Source organism: Cucurbita moschata, unplaced genomic scaffold (assembly GCF_002738365.1).
Source record: "Cucurbita moschata cultivar Rifu unplaced genomic scaffold, Cmos_1.0 Cmo_Scf00010, whole genome shotgun sequence".
NCBI classification, from domain to species: domain Eukaryota; kingdom Viridiplantae; phylum Streptophyta; class Magnoliopsida; order Cucurbitales; family Cucurbitaceae; genus Cucurbita; species Cucurbita moschata.
In genome coordinates, this window is record NW_019268526.1 from 5,394,944 (window position 1) to 5,409,071 (window position 14,128).

General features: G+C 38.8%; 4 protein-coding genes across 8 annotated transcripts in view; 1 reads left to right on the forward strand and 3 right to left on the reverse strand.

The window, feature by feature from the left end:
- Window positions 1-1,093, forward strand: part of LOC111448989 (chaperonin-like RbcX protein 2, chloroplastic) — a 1,998-nt gene extending 905 nt beyond the window's left edge. Inside the window, exons 2-5 of the mRNA XM_023088808.1 lie at window positions 166-257; window positions 401-458; window positions 599-664; window positions 755-1,093. Of these exons, the coding sequence (XP_022944576.1) occupies window positions 166-257; window positions 401-458; window positions 599-664; window positions 755-865 (327 nt within the window). The 3' untranslated portion in view covers window positions 866-1,093. The remainder of the gene's footprint in view (window positions 1-165; window positions 258-400; window positions 459-598; window positions 665-754) is intronic.
- The window catches only part of LOC111448981 (pentatricopeptide repeat-containing protein At3g57430, chloroplastic-like), an 8,220-nt gene extending 3,612 nt beyond the window's left edge, over window positions 1-4,608 (reverse strand). For both annotated transcript variants that reach the window (XM_023088796.1, XM_023088797.1), the window contains exons 1-2: window positions 1,826-4,608; window positions 1,509-1,736 (exon numbers count right to left, since the gene is read on the reverse strand). In XM_023088796.1, coding sequence (XP_022944564.1) covers window positions 2,004-4,541 — 2,538 coding nt within the window. In that variant the 5' untranslated portion in view covers window positions 4,542-4,608 and the 3' untranslated portion in view covers window positions 1,509-1,736; window positions 1,826-2,003. The remainder of the gene's footprint in view (window positions 1-1,508; window positions 1,737-1,825) is intronic.
- A 429-nt stretch (window positions 4,609-5,037) lies between these two features.
- On the reverse strand, window positions 5,038-9,354 carry LOC111448984 (protein DETOXIFICATION 42). Of its 3 annotated transcripts, none has more exons than XM_023088802.1 (14): window positions 9,201-9,354; window positions 8,548-8,747; window positions 8,277-8,398; window positions 7,924-8,133; window positions 7,625-7,800; window positions 7,381-7,516; window positions 7,147-7,243; window positions 6,963-7,063; window positions 6,632-6,795; window positions 6,486-6,557; window positions 6,288-6,404; window positions 6,088-6,183; window positions 5,509-5,630; window positions 5,038-5,411 (listed from the first exon to the last, which is right to left on the reverse strand). In XM_023088802.1, the coding sequence occupies exons 2-14, from the start codon at window positions 8,637-8,639 to the stop codon at window positions 5,369-5,371; spliced, it is 1,548 nt and encodes a 515-aa protein (XP_022944570.1). In that variant the 5' UTR covers window positions 8,640-8,747; window positions 9,201-9,354; the 3' UTR covers window positions 5,038-5,368. The 3 variants fall into 3 exon arrangements, with proteins under 3 accessions (XP_022944570.1, XP_022944569.1, XP_022944571.1); XM_023088801.1 differs by having other exon boundaries at window positions 9,125-9,354; XM_023088803.1 differs by lacking the exon at window positions 9,201-9,354 and adding an exon at window positions 8,878-8,895.
- A 919-nt stretch (window positions 9,355-10,273) lies between these two features.
- Window positions 10,274-14,128, reverse strand: part of LOC111448982 (dicarboxylate transporter 1, chloroplastic-like) — a 4,928-nt gene continuing 1,073 nt past the window's right edge. Inside the window, exons 2-4 of one of the 2 annotated variants that reach the window (XM_023088799.1) lie at window positions 12,829-14,102; window positions 12,112-12,333; window positions 10,274-10,867 (exon numbers count right to left, since the gene is read on the reverse strand). In XM_023088799.1, the coding sequence (XP_022944567.1) occupies window positions 10,505-10,867; window positions 12,112-12,333; window positions 12,829-13,953 (1,710 nt within the window). In that variant the 5' untranslated portion in view covers window positions 13,954-14,102 and the 3' untranslated portion in view covers window positions 10,274-10,504. Of the gene's footprint in view, window positions 10,868-12,111; window positions 12,334-12,828; window positions 14,123-14,128 lie in introns of those variants that run through there. The other variant, XM_023088798.1, reaches the window with a different exon arrangement.

Genomic DNA, 14,128 nt, shown 5'->3' on the forward strand with positions numbered 1-14,128 from the left:
GGGGGGGGGGGGGGGGGGGGGGGAGACAAGACAGCTTACTTGATTCAGCTTCCTATGATGTCTTCTTCTTTCTCTAGCTCAAATTTTATGATCGTTCTTTCTTCTCCTCTGTTTCTTCGGTAGAGTAACATTATTATAAGCTTAACAGGGGCTTTCTACTTGCAGCAAATACTTAACTATTTCACATACAAAGCTGTGAAGACAGTTCTAAATCAGCTTTATGAGATGAACCCTACCCAATACAGATGGTTTTATGAGTAAGTGAAGCCTTTCGCTTGAGTTTTTACGAACTTAATTCATCAACACTGCCAATATAAATGCTTAGATTATCCTCAACAGTGTTCAGAACATATTCTATTTCCCAACCTAATCTTGAATTTCATTTTTTCTACATCAACAGCTTTGTTGTAAATCACAAGCCCAGGGATGGGAAGCGTTTCATCCGAACCCTTGTAAAGGTAGAAGTAAAGAAATCTCTAGTTTTTTGTACATCCAACTTGAACCTAGCTCACTTGATTAACACATCATATCTTCAAGGATATGAAATAATTGAGTATTGAACAATAAGATATTTGATGTGTATGTGTTTGATTAACAGGAGAAACAGGATTTGGCTGAGAGAGTGATGATAACAAGGCTTCATCTCTATAACAAATGGGTCAAGGTAAGAGCAAATTTAGTATTTTGAAGACAATTTCTTTGTTGGAGCCATTATAAGAACACATATTCATTGTGATTTGGTGTTATTGCATAGAAATGTGATCACGCTGAAATATACAAAGAGATATCAGACGAAAACTTGGAGTTGATGCGAGAGCGACTAATGGAGACTGTAATATGGCCTTCAGACGACAAGAGCTTTTAGAAGATTGGCTGACTAGGAGCTACTAGATTATTTCTTTTTCCTAATTTCTTTTCCTTTAGTTAACCTCGACCAATCTGGCCATGTCCTTAGTAGTCAATTCTCATTCATATTATTTTTCACCAACTAATAAGAATTCTTATATCCAATGTTTAATAGATTGTCACTGTAAATACTTTCAACATCTTATACATGTTAAAAGTATCGATCTTATTGAATATGTTTCTATAACTTACAAGGTTTCACATTTTGCGCCACTCACAGATAACTCAACAAGTTTAGGCATATACTGTAAAAAAGTTCATGTTCCATGTCAACACCCTTCCATTTGAAAGACAGTCTTTTCTCAATTTCTAAAGCAAAATTATGCAGCCATTACATTGACTATCTTCAAGAGAAATTTTGTGGATCCAACACCATCGTTAAGGTGTTAAAGGTGGTAATCTTTAGTAAAGGGTGTTGGTTCATGGTTGTTGATTTAGAACTCTTTCAGTGAAATAACTTAAGGAATACATATTTCACATGGACGGTCATATATCAGATCATAATTTGTACCAGCAAGTAGAATGGCTAGTTTATACACGATAAACCAACACGCCCATAAATAAGGTAGGATAATGAGACGAAGAAAACAAAGTATACATACCGGTTCGGTTCTTGGAGGAATCTAGATCTTGTTGTTGGTGGAACCAGGCAAGTGACTAAATCAGACAGTTGGAGATTGCAACGAAGAATGCAGCAAGAACAGTCCACAGTGTACAGCCCTTATGCACTACCAGGTGCTCTTGTAAGACACCTCGGGAAAGATCAGAGAATATCGATCTGCGCCAACAATTCTCTCACAAAGGGAAACTAATTTCAGTTGACTGGATTCCTGAAAAAACAGAATCTTTGTAAGATAAAGTAAATGTGCTTACAAGTACTAACAGTTAAAGGATATTTGGATAGTAATGGCTCTGTTACATGGGAATACTCTCCTGGAGCTAGCCGAGTAGATATCTTCCTTTTAGGATTAGCAGAGCAAACCATGAGCATAATGTAAGGCGTGAACCTCGACATATGAATTTTCTTTACAGCCTCTTCTACATATATGCACGCACATAAAATCAAGTCTGGGTGGATGACAGAAAAATCCTAAATTTCAGCCCATATCTTGGATCAATGATGTCAAAGAATTCAAATTTTCGTAAATTTCTTCTGATTGAGGGTGTGATACGTCAGTTGCAGTGAAATAGTGGACCTGACTTCCGATTACAATCCAGCTAGTTCCTGGAGGCTTCACTAGACCTTTATCTCTAAGCCACTTTCTTATCTGTGAAACCTCTGACCAAAGACCTGCTGCTGCGTAGATATTTGAAAGCAAAACAAAATTCCCTGGATTGCTTGGTTCTAATTCAACAAGCTTTCTAAAGATGGTTTCGACTAGTTTTTTATTGCTTTTAACCTGACATGAACTGAGCAAAGCTCTCCAAATTGATGCATCAGGCTCAACGGGCATTGAGCTGATGAGAGCTATAGCTTCAGCAAAATGGCCCCCACGACCAAGCAGATCAACTATACAACCATAGTGAGCAAGTTGAGGAGCAATACCAAAGTCCCGCACCATGGAACTAAAAAGCTGCAAACCGGTCTTGGTCAGACCAGAATGGCTGCAGGCAGATAAAACAGATACAAAAGATATATTGTTTGGCTTGAAACCATCATCCAACATCTGTGCAAAGGCTAGAGTAGCATCGTGTCCACGACCGTGCATGCCATACCCTGTTATCATGGCATTCCATGAGACAATATTTCTTGCCTTCAGGGTGCTAAAAATCTTTTCTGCATATTGCATTTTACCACATCGTGCATACATAGTTATAAAAGCATTTGCTAGAGAAGCATCCAATTCAAAAGATTCTCCCCTTCTAGTTGTGTAAGCATGCAAGCACTGTCCTAGTGGTAGATGGGCAAGCTGGGTACAAGATGTGAGAATACTTATGATTGTCACGGAGTTAGGCTCCAGCTCAGAAATCATATGGTTAAAAAGTAATAGAGCTTTTCCTGCATTGTCATTCTTTATATAGCTCGAAATTAGGGAATTCCATGAAACTAAATCTCTTTGAGGACATCTAATAAACAGATTTGTAGCCGATCCTTCATCTCTACAGTTTATGTACATTTCAGTCAGTGAAGTGTTCAAAGAAGTATTTATTTCAAGACCATTTTTTATTGCAAAACCATGGATCGATCGCCCAAACACCAAATCACTTCCATCTTTACATAATGCAAGGAGAGATATCATTGTGTATGAATTGAACTTGATTTCTGATTCACACATCGTCATAAAGAGTTCAAATGCTTTGGCTCGAAACTTACTCCGAGCAAGTGCTAATATCATTGTGTTACAGGAGATGACGTCCAAACCTCTCATCTTATCAAAAAGTTTCTGTGCAGCATCAATTTGATTGTGCTCAACATACATGCTTAACAATGCATTGCCCAGAAATACATCTAGTTCCATTCCACTTTTCATGGCATGAGCATGTAAGCCTCTACCCCAAATAGAACCATCATTTAGATCTTCGCATAAAGACAGCATAATCTCAACGGTTCTTTTGTCTTCTTTTAAGCCTTCCAAACGCATTTTAATATACAAAGCTATAGCTTCAGCATGAAATCCGAAGGCAATGTATGCAGATATCATAGAATTCCATAAGGCGGCATCAGAGGTGGGAACGGCATTAAACAACGCACATGATGACTCCAGACGTCCATTATCACTATACATATTCAACAGTGCATTTAATACGAACAAGTCACCAATGAAATTGAACTTGATAGCCAACTGATGCAGTTGCATGCCTAATTGGAGAGACTCAGATTCTGCACAGGCTTGAATAACCAGCAGCATTGTAACAGCATCAAACTTTATACCCTCAGTCAGCATACTACTAAAAAGCTTCAAAGCTTTTGTGTAATCTCCAATATTGAGATATCCGGTTATCATTGCATTCCAACTCACTACATTTCTCACCTCCATCGAGCTAAAAACTCGGTGAGAAACTGTTGCATCAAATCTCATATAAAATCCTATCAAAGCAGTACCAACATGTGCATCCATATCAAACAACCCATTTCTCAAACAATAACCATGAATCTCATGTCCTAATCGCAGTTCCAACATCTCAGCACAAGCCAAAAGCAGAGGCACTACAGTACGAGAATTGGGTGTGAGGCCTGCCTTTTGCATCTCTATAAACAACAACACTGCTTCTTTATAGCAGGAACAGCCCACATATCCCGAAATCAATGCATTCCACGACACCAAATCTCTTTCAGGCATTTCATCGAACACTTTACTGGCCTCTCCAACAAGCCCACATTTACTATAGAAATCGACCAAGGCAGTCCCAACCCGAACATCTCTGATCAAATCCGAATCCCTAATACAAGAATGAATTCGTACCCCTTTTTCAATGGCGTTGAGCCTCCCGCAAGCCTTTAGAACAAGAGGCATTGTAGCAGAATCGGGTGCAATACCAAGAGACTCCATCTGGGTATATGTAGAAAGAATGGCATGGTCATTCTTAAGCTTGGTTTGGTGCTTTATAATCAAGTTCCAGTCCTTTGAGACATTGATGGCTTGTTTAGGAGTCGGAGAGCGTCCGTGAATGCTTAGGGTGGCTGAAATCTCCATCGACAAAGAGCCACGAACATTTGGCGCGGGGGAGCAAGGAAGTTAAAAGGATAAAGTAAACGATCAACTGATCAACGCTTTTGAAGTGAAGTTGGGGAAAATTATTTAATTATGGGTTAAATTACAATTTCATTTACTGTTAATAAAAAAATAAAAAAAAGATTATAAACTATCTAATCTAATAGAAATTAAATTTCTAGTATTTTTAATATTTTATATCTTGATATTAACCCTTTAATTTCACACAAAATTTAAAAATTTAAAAATGAAAATAAATAATTTAAACAAACTTGACGGTATAGTTTGGGTGAAACAATTTCTTTATGATTGTTTTTAAATTTTAAGTTGCACTAAAATTAATTTAAAATATTTTTAATAATGATTAGAATATGAATATGATTTAATTATTTTTAACATCACGTAACACAATCTATAAATAAAAATGATTATTTATATTTAAGAAGAAAATCAAACACTTTTTAATGAGCTTGGAACAAATAGTTTCAAAGTAAAAGGAATGCATATAAAAAACTTACATAAAATTTAAAACAAATTTCAGTTATTACACTGATACATTCTCAGAACTGCCATTTACAACTACAAAACACTGAAACATCTACTTTCTTGTCGTATACGTGCAAGAACAGGCAGCCATCTCTCTTCTGTACATGAACTCGAAGCTTTTCACAATTTTAAGGTTTTATGCTTGGATGTCCTGATGCAAAACCCTGTGTATGGAGGTATGTCTTTGGAGATAAATTACATGGTGATTCTGTAAAAGAAACGTCACCGATCAGCTTATCGATGTTCAACGAACAAACTCTATCCTAGCTCCGGAGGAAATACCAAGGGCCTGTTCCAGTGCCTACCCTGTAAATGAATCCAGGTGCTGTTAAAAAACATTGGTCTTTTGTAATGGCTACTGTAACACGTTTGGTTAGATGAAAAGGGCAAAATTTCAACGTACCTCCAGAATCCGGCTAGCGTTCGTAGGCTCATGTAGATAGTTAAGGCGACCCAGATGCCGATGAATCTTTGAGTTGCAGAGAGAATGAACAAACAGAAAATGCTGATTATAGCCACCAGAACCTGGAGAGAGTTTGAAAGGTTGGACAATGAGAGTTGTTCATCATTTACCTCATCTACAATTCTTTCCCTTCTCTTTTGGGCCTATAAGTTTATATGCTTCGATGTTGTCCTCTTTGGGCTTTCCATCAAAGTTTAAAAACGCGTCTGATAGGGAGAGGTTTCCGCCCGGTGTCTGGCTCTGATACCATTTGTAACAGTCCAAGCCCACCGCTAGCAAATATTGTCCTCTTTAAACTTCCCCTCAAAATTTTAAAACACATCTGATAGGGAGAGGTTTTCAAACCCTTATAAGGAATCCCACAAAGGTTTCCAAACCCAATGTGGATCTCACAGTTTTGTTGTTAGATCCCAACCAAGTCCAGATTATGGGACACTAACCAGCCACTATAGTTATTTTTTGCATCATTGCTCCATGGTGCCTTTTCCTATAGGGAATGAATATTGAGGACGAACTCACCAAGGAGTAAGCTGAGTATGCAAAATCAGAAGCTCCAAAGTTGACACCATCAAAAACAAATGCCAAGGCGTTGATTGGTTGCATAGCAGCAACAAACTACACCAATTAAAAGCAAATTCAGTTTTGGTTTCTGTTCAATATTGAAGTGAGTAAATAACTTTCTTATAGCTTTGCCTTAGCAAGCAGACAAGATGTCATACTGGAATTCCTACGCCAATAAGGTGGAGAACGTCGACATCACTTGTAAATAACTTCGCTCCAAATGTCATCCCAACTCCAAGGAAGACTGCGAGTATCAATCCCAGAAACAATCCCAGCTGCAGTATAGTTTACTATGTAATTATAGGGAAAATGCATTTATTAAAAGTGATTAGATCTGTAAACAAATGATTAAGAACCTGTAATACTCTAGATGCTGCAGCCGTCGCCTTATTCCGGTCGTTTTGGGCAAAGGCACTTGCTAGTATTGCCTGAAGAAACTTACGAACACTTAACTTCAGTACAAGTTTATTAAATGAAAGGAACTTAGAAATCTTTTCCAAACCTGCCCAGCAACAGCTAGTCCATCGGCAAGTAGAGACGTTGTCAACCAAACCTGCAAGCAGACCTGAAATGCAGCCATTGATGTCGATCCCTGACGTGCAGCCAATGACCCAGCAAGGGTCACACAGAAAGTCACAGCAATAACTCTCATTAACAATAGAAAACCTGTAGAAAAATGAACACAATCTATTAAATCCTGGAATTTCAGATTGAAGATATCATAGTATAATTCTAAAAACTGCTTTCAGCTAAGATATAAATTGAAGAACCAAGTATTTACAACATGGTTAATCTTTGATTTTGCGTACATGCACACGAATCCCATCCCTTACCATTTTTCAGAAATCGACTAAATTGCAGATGTTTGATACTGGGAGGTAAGAGATCAACGTGTCCCATTAATCTCCAAAAGAGTATCAGTGCAGTTAGGTATCTACAAAACAGAAATAAACGTTAAAAAAAAATAAGCAGAAAATCCTTGGATGTCGTGGAATCAACGTATACCATACAACTTACTGTGATATAACATGTGCAATGGCTGCACCACTGACGCCTAAACGAAAATTGAATATGAATATTGGGTCTAGAATAATGTTTGTTGCATCTCCTGCCACTGAAGCAGAACAAGGGGGAAAATATGAACACAGATAATTCGGAGGTTCGAAAAAGAATGGTTTTGGAAACTCTTTTTGACTTCTTCCTGCTGTTAGATAAGCAGAAGTAGAACTTAGGAATTGTTTTGAAGTATACCAGTTGCATATAAAGGAGTTTTTGTGTCCTTAAATCCACGAAAGATCCCTTGCATGGCCAAGGAGAGAAGAACTGCTGGGGCACCGAGTGACCTCAGTGTCAAGTACTGCAGTGCAGGAGTCATCATCAGAGAATCCTACATTCATGTTATGCAACTAAAATCATGTATAAGAACTGTCTGAAGACATTAATTTACAAAAAACAGACAAAAAATTCTGATTGTTTCACAATAGGAAATACTCACAGACTTGACTCCCATAAAATTTAATAGGGGTCTAGCCCCAGATATCAAGAAGATGGCTTGAACGAGGCCAAGAACACCGCCAATAACCAAAGCCGATGAGGCTGATGGGATATATCTTCTTCCATTCTCAACTTTCCTATCGAATGGCTTTGAATGGTGTGCATCTTTACTTTTCCCTGTCAAGGATAACAAATGAAATCAGATGATGTAAGGTTTAGGACTAAGAAGAAAGTATTCTTATGAATATTTTAGTGTTCAAAATAGGGGAAGGTTTGAATAGTGTATGAGATAAAGCATACCATTTTGTGGGATCATCAATTTTTTATCATCATTTGTAAAGAAACCTCTGTCCATATCGTTATTATCCTCTGCTTCATTAGAAACACTTCCAATTGAATCTTCCTCAGCAACGAAAGATGTGGTGACACTTACAAGCGGGAAAATTGCAACTCTTGAAACTTGATTAAATAAAGCAATAGCAACCCCAACAGCAGCAAGCTCCACCGAACCTGTATCAATGATATAGCAATATGAACACGCTACAAAGTCTTGGGAGAAAGCAATGGAGAAATTATACAAATCCTATTACCACTACTAGCAAAAACTCACACCGTACAAGGGCATGAAAGAAATTAAGAGAGCCCCTACTTACCTATGTGGCCAATGAATGCTGTGTCGACCAGAGAAGCTACTGGATCAGCCGCCAAAGCCAGTGTGGCAGGCAAAGCAATCTGTGCTATTTCCCGACCAAGTTCATCCAACTTACAAACATGCCTGTTCACAAACAGAGAGAACAGTAAAAGAATTACCACGATTGTAAAGAAGAGTCCTTGTGAAAACGTTGAGGATCATAATCCAAATAACCTCAGGCCAAAAAAAAAAAAAAAAAGGAAAGTAAAAGAAATGTTCAGCAGCTTCTTTACTTGGCATCCTTGAAGAAGATACGAATAGGTGTTCTTGTTTTATCCCAATATGAATGAGGGTCATCTTCCTCGGACATGATCGAGAAGGCCATCCCCTGAACTGTTTTTAAATGATCATGGTGCCTATGTTCTCAAGTGACAGGGGCAGATAACTATAGCCCAATTGAAGACGAAAGAAGCTCGAAATCGAATCCCAGAACCTGCAGAATGAACAAAAACGTTGAAACTTCAATTGTTTCAAAACCTAACAATTGATATTAAAGTGGGTTTCAGCAACAAGCGCCAGAAGGAACAACTCATAAAAAAATGAACGAAACCCATTTCATTTACTGCGTCTGCCCGTCAAGCAAGTTAGACCCTAAAATAACTTTTGTCCCAATAACAGTCGTGAAGAATAAGATCAACCATTCAATGTACAAAAAGCCAAAAGCATTCAAATCATTGGACAAAATTTCCTGATTTGTAGACATCACGAACCACAAACCGCTACACAAGAAGAAATTTCAACTGAAAGACTAAACAGAAGAAAGTTCCCAATTGATGAAACAGTCTCACAAAGACATTTCAAGTTGGATACCTCAACTCCGCCGGTGTGGAGAAAGACCCACTTCAAATTCAAAGCGCAGAAGAAAAAGGAGAAGAGGGTCGCTTACTTGGAAGACAAATTTTGAGGTAGTGGAAGGCGAAGAGGGCGAGTTGGTCGGTGAGATGATGGAAAGAACGCAAAGGAAAGTGAGGCATTTTCTAGGGAAGAAATACCCGGCCACTCCGATCACATGCACGTTGGGTCGTTGGCGTTGGCATTGGCATTGGCGGGCAAAAGCCAAGCGGCAAAGAAAAGGGCCTCTTTGTCTTTTACACTAGGGAAAGAACGGTCAGGGTTAGATTCGTCCACCTTGCCAATAATTTGGAATAATTTCCACGCATTATCTAACAATGGTAACTAATTTTAGGTTATTTGGAATTGACCTCCAATCAGATTTTTTTTTTCCTTAAAAATGAATAAAATTTTAATATCTTTTAAAAATGGAATAAATATAATACTTTAATTATTATATTTTTGGTAAAATTTTAAAATATTCATTTCCACTCTTAATATTTTTTGTATTTTTATTATAACATTAATTTTGTATTTAACAAAAAAATAGAGTAATTGGTTTAATAATTTTGAAGGAAGTTTAAAGTGGATTACTGAAAATGCTAAAATAATTTTGGTGATTTAGTAAAAGACACATGGCAGCATTTTGCATATGCTGCTGACACATAGCGGGACAGACTCAAAGTTGGGAAGACGCCCACTTCGCATCGAGAATTGGTTTAACTGTAGAAAGACTATAATAGCCCTATGGTTGAGATCGGGAATACGCGACTAATTTATTAAGTTTGAAATTATATTATTGTAGAAAGACTATAATAGCCCTATGGTTGAGATCGGGAATACGCGACTAATTTATAAATTTTGAAATTATATTATTGATTCGGTCAAATAAAAGCGAGGAAGCTTCCTTGTTCCCACTTCCTTTCTGTGGCACAAATGCTTCTCGGCTTCCATTTCCATAAGAGGTGGAAACCATCCCCCTAAAATCACCGTAAACTTTTAATGCTACCATTCCTGATTCTACTGCCTGCCTAACCTCCATCTTTGCCTGTTTATCTCTCAATTATATCATCATTGAGAAAGAAAGCTGCAGTTACCAACCAAGTAAAATCATTCAATTCATACACAAATGTCACAAGTTTTTTCTGGTACATGTAAACTTTATCTCGAGTAACATCTTCTAGTTTTCAGATTACAATCTCATAGATGTCACTAAAGGATCATTTTGGCAGTGAAAATAATAAATATGAGATCAAAAAAGCAAACTTACAACCTGCCTCAAAGGTCTAGGAAGAAAATTGTACCTCGAGACATATTAACAAATTCAGGATGGCTTAATCTTGGTCTAGATCAGTTGCTTCACCATAAACCGATGGCCTTCCACCACATTCCTCCAATGCCAAGCCAGATAATGATGTTGACAATAGATACGAGGAACCCGTAGCCCCACCATTGAGCAAGAGGAACATAGTTGGCACCATAGAAGACAGGCGCTGAGCCAATGCCGTAGTGGGTTAGGCCACCCATCAGATTAGATAAGAAGGAAAGTACTATTGCTCCAAAGTAGGGGGGAGTCCCCAAAGCACTAGCAACAGATAAGAAGGCGGTAAACATCGCGCCTATGTGAGCAGCTCCACTTGCAAAGAAGTAGTGGGAGTAGAAATAGAGAAGAACTAAAATGCCGAACGACAGCTGCCATGAAAGGCCTAGTCCACCAACAAACTGTGGAAAGAGCACAAACTTGTGAGAAGAGTTACTCATCCAACGTAGCACAGTAACAATAGTAGATTGCCAACAGCGACAACAACATTCTGAATGCATTAAAAGATCAAGTAATATAACTATGTGCAAAGATCAGAATCCGAGCCTCCCTATGCAACATCTGGCTAGTTTTGTACAGTATTGATGAATAGAGCAAATCTTGAAGGGAACACGGAGATGTCCATTGAAGTTCAGCAGTGGGTAGTTAGCTGATGTTATTAGACTCCATTACCTCATGGAGCTATATGCAGCATGTATAATGTTATAGCAAATTCAAAATTAAACCTAGTCCTCGTTTGATAATATGTTGTTTTTCGTTTTTTGTTTTTTGATTTTCTTAAATAAGTTTTAAAAAACTAAGTCAAGTTTTGAAAAACTTGTTTTTTGTTTTTAGAGTTTGGTTATGAATTCAAATGCTTATTTAAGAAAGGTGAAAATCATAGAGCAAAAATTGGAAGGAACAAGCATAAAGTTCAAACATGGCCTTAAAAATTTTCTTTCCAGATTTTTTCCTTGCGGGTTTTCTTTAGGTGAGGGAAGGAAGAAGCACAGATTCTGGCAAATATCACTGAATGGCAAAAGGGAATCTTGAGGCACAATCTTTGAACTGCGTAGGATGCCACTTACTTTCATTTATCAGATGCGTGGACTCACTAGTTATGAAACGTTCCACCCTACAGGCTCTACTAACAATTCAAGTGGTATCTACACTAACTCAAAATAGCCTGCTAGGTATGATCAAACTCCCTTTAACTTATCTGTAATTTTATCTCTTGGGATGTTTGTGACCTCCAGAATCAAGCCCAATATCCTGCTCCCATATGCTTTCCTATGGTTTTTTATTTTTTGTTCTTTTGCTTAAAGAAAACAATCAACGAAGAAATCTAAAAGCCAAAAATCTTGAATATGGACATAAAGATATCCTAGAGAAAATTCTGGTTGAATGTTGGTAGTAATACTTTTATGTGGATACTTTTGAAACATAATGCTCATTACAGGGCTTTTTGGTATTCTTAAATTTAGAAAGAAACTTTTGGTTGTTTAGATGGATCTAAGAAGTGTTTTAAATTAATTAGAAGCATTTTTCCTACTCCAAGTTTCATGCTAAACTTGTTCCTAATCATGCATCCACACTCATATACTCAGATTATCAATTGCCCGAGCAAAGGCCTATGGCATGTAAATAAAGGGAATTCAAGGCAAACCTTCACTACAGTTTGGCTGAACCAGGAGATGAGACCATATTTGTTGAGATACCCTGCCATTGCAATGAGTGCAGCAAACCATGTAAGAGTGTCCCAGGCAACAGCTTCTCCCAAGCACTCTTTCCATGTCACAACGCCTGTAACAAGAAGGACGGACAATCCCAAGATGGCAGCAGTAACAGCGTCCACATTAAGAACCCCTCCAAAAACCCAAAGACCCACCTGATCCAAGGAATAAGATAGGCAGCTGTAAACATCTCCCCTATGCAACTTAAATCAATATAACTTTCCAACGTACACCAAGGACTAGACCAGGCATACAACTTCCACTTGATAATTAGGAAACACACATTATGAGCCGCACATAGATTACATTTGGTGAACTAAACAATGAAATAACTCACTAAAAGCTTCAGCACTAGAGGTCAACATCCCAATTTGAACTTGCTGATAAGCAAACCACATTAAGAGAAGCAAAAGGTAACACTCTCTATAATACATGTTCCAGCACAATCGATAGTGTTCTAACTTTTGAGATAAGTAGTTTTCAGAGTTTGATTATTACGATTAAGCAAATATAGAAGCAAATGTAAAAGTTTGTAAATAGGACATGAAGTTCCTAGATTTCAATCAACTCAAAAGCTAAAAAGCAAAAGGCAAAAGTTTCGAACTGATACGAGAAAAAGAGTAGGGACAGGGACAAAGATGGTTTAATACCGTTAGAAGCAGAGTTCCAGCCATTATGATCTCATTCTTGGTCATTGGTCCCATCTTGTCCAACTTCTCTCTGGCAAGCTTTGGTGCATCTGGACTGCTTTTCACCGTGGGCGGATAAATCACATACAAAAGCAATGGCACCACAATCAAGGAGATCAATCCTGGAACAATCGCTGCTTTAGCCCAGTCGGTCCATCCAATCGTCTGCTTAATCGTGTTATACGTCAGAGTGGCACTCAGAGGATTAGCAGCCATAGCCGTCAAGAACATGGATGATGAAATCACCGAAGTTTGAAAGCAAGTGAGCATCAACCACGATCCCAACCGGTTCTCCGTACCATTACCAACATTGCTACCGCAAGCAACACAGAGCGATTTCACCAGTGGAAGGAATATCCCTCCTGCTCTGGCCGACACCGAGGGAATTGCCGGCGCCAACAGGGCCTCACTGAATACTAAACTGTACCCTAACCCTAACGACGAACTACCGAATAGAGAAACAAATTGATAAGCAATTCGATTACCAAGTCCGGTCTTAATGAAACCTCGAGCAAAGAAGAAGGCAAGAGCGATGAGCCATGGGATGGGATCACCGAACGCAGAGAAGGCAGCAGAGAAAGTTAGGGTTTTAGTCAGAACAGAGGCGCCTAGTCCCAGCAAAGCAACAGCACCAAGAGGCAATGGCTGAGTTATAATCCCAACAATGGTAGCGAGGAAAATCGCGAGCAATTGCCACGCGTTTCGAGAAACACCAGACGGAACCGGAACAAACCACAAAATGATACCCGTAGCAATCGAAGCAATAAGTGGCTTAATCGCCGCACCTTGCCATGGCTGAGAAGCCGGAGCTACAGCAGCAGAAGGAGAAGAAGAAGCCGCTCGGACAGTAAAAGCACTGAGATTTCCACGAGAGCTTCCGATATTTAGAGCTGGTTTAACGGATTTAGCTTCACTTGACAGAGAAGACGGAATGCGGAAGCTAGTTCTGATGCCATTACCGAAAATGGCGGCTTTGGGAAGACTGGAACGGAGAGAGGAGCAGCGAATTTGAGCATTTGAATCAGATTTCGGAAGGCGCGACCGGAGAGAAGGGAGATACGAGGAAGTCAGCGCCAGAGAGGCCATTAACCGGTCTTGGTCTAATGCGACGGCGACGGCGGTGGAGAAGTTCGACAGCCGTCGAGATTTTCAAATCGAAAAACAACTACTGGACACTGGACAGAAATCCAAAGGCGGAGCTTTGGATGGAAGAACTACGATTCGACCGAAGATGGCAAAAAAAAAAAAAAAAAAAAAAAAA

Coding starts and splice junctions, on each gene's coding strand:
- LOC111448984 (XM_023088802.1), bottom strand. CDS start 8,639: ATGGCCTTCTCGATCATGTCCGAGGAAGATGACCCTCATTCATATTGG. Junction 7,244..7,380: donor AACTCCTTTATATGCAACTG/GTATACTTCAAA, acceptor GTTCTGCTTCAG/TGGCAGGAGATGCAACAAAC. Junction 6,405..6,485: donor CAGCATCTAGAGTATTACAG/GTTCTTAATCAT, acceptor ACTATACTGCAG/CTGGGATTGTTTCTGGGATT.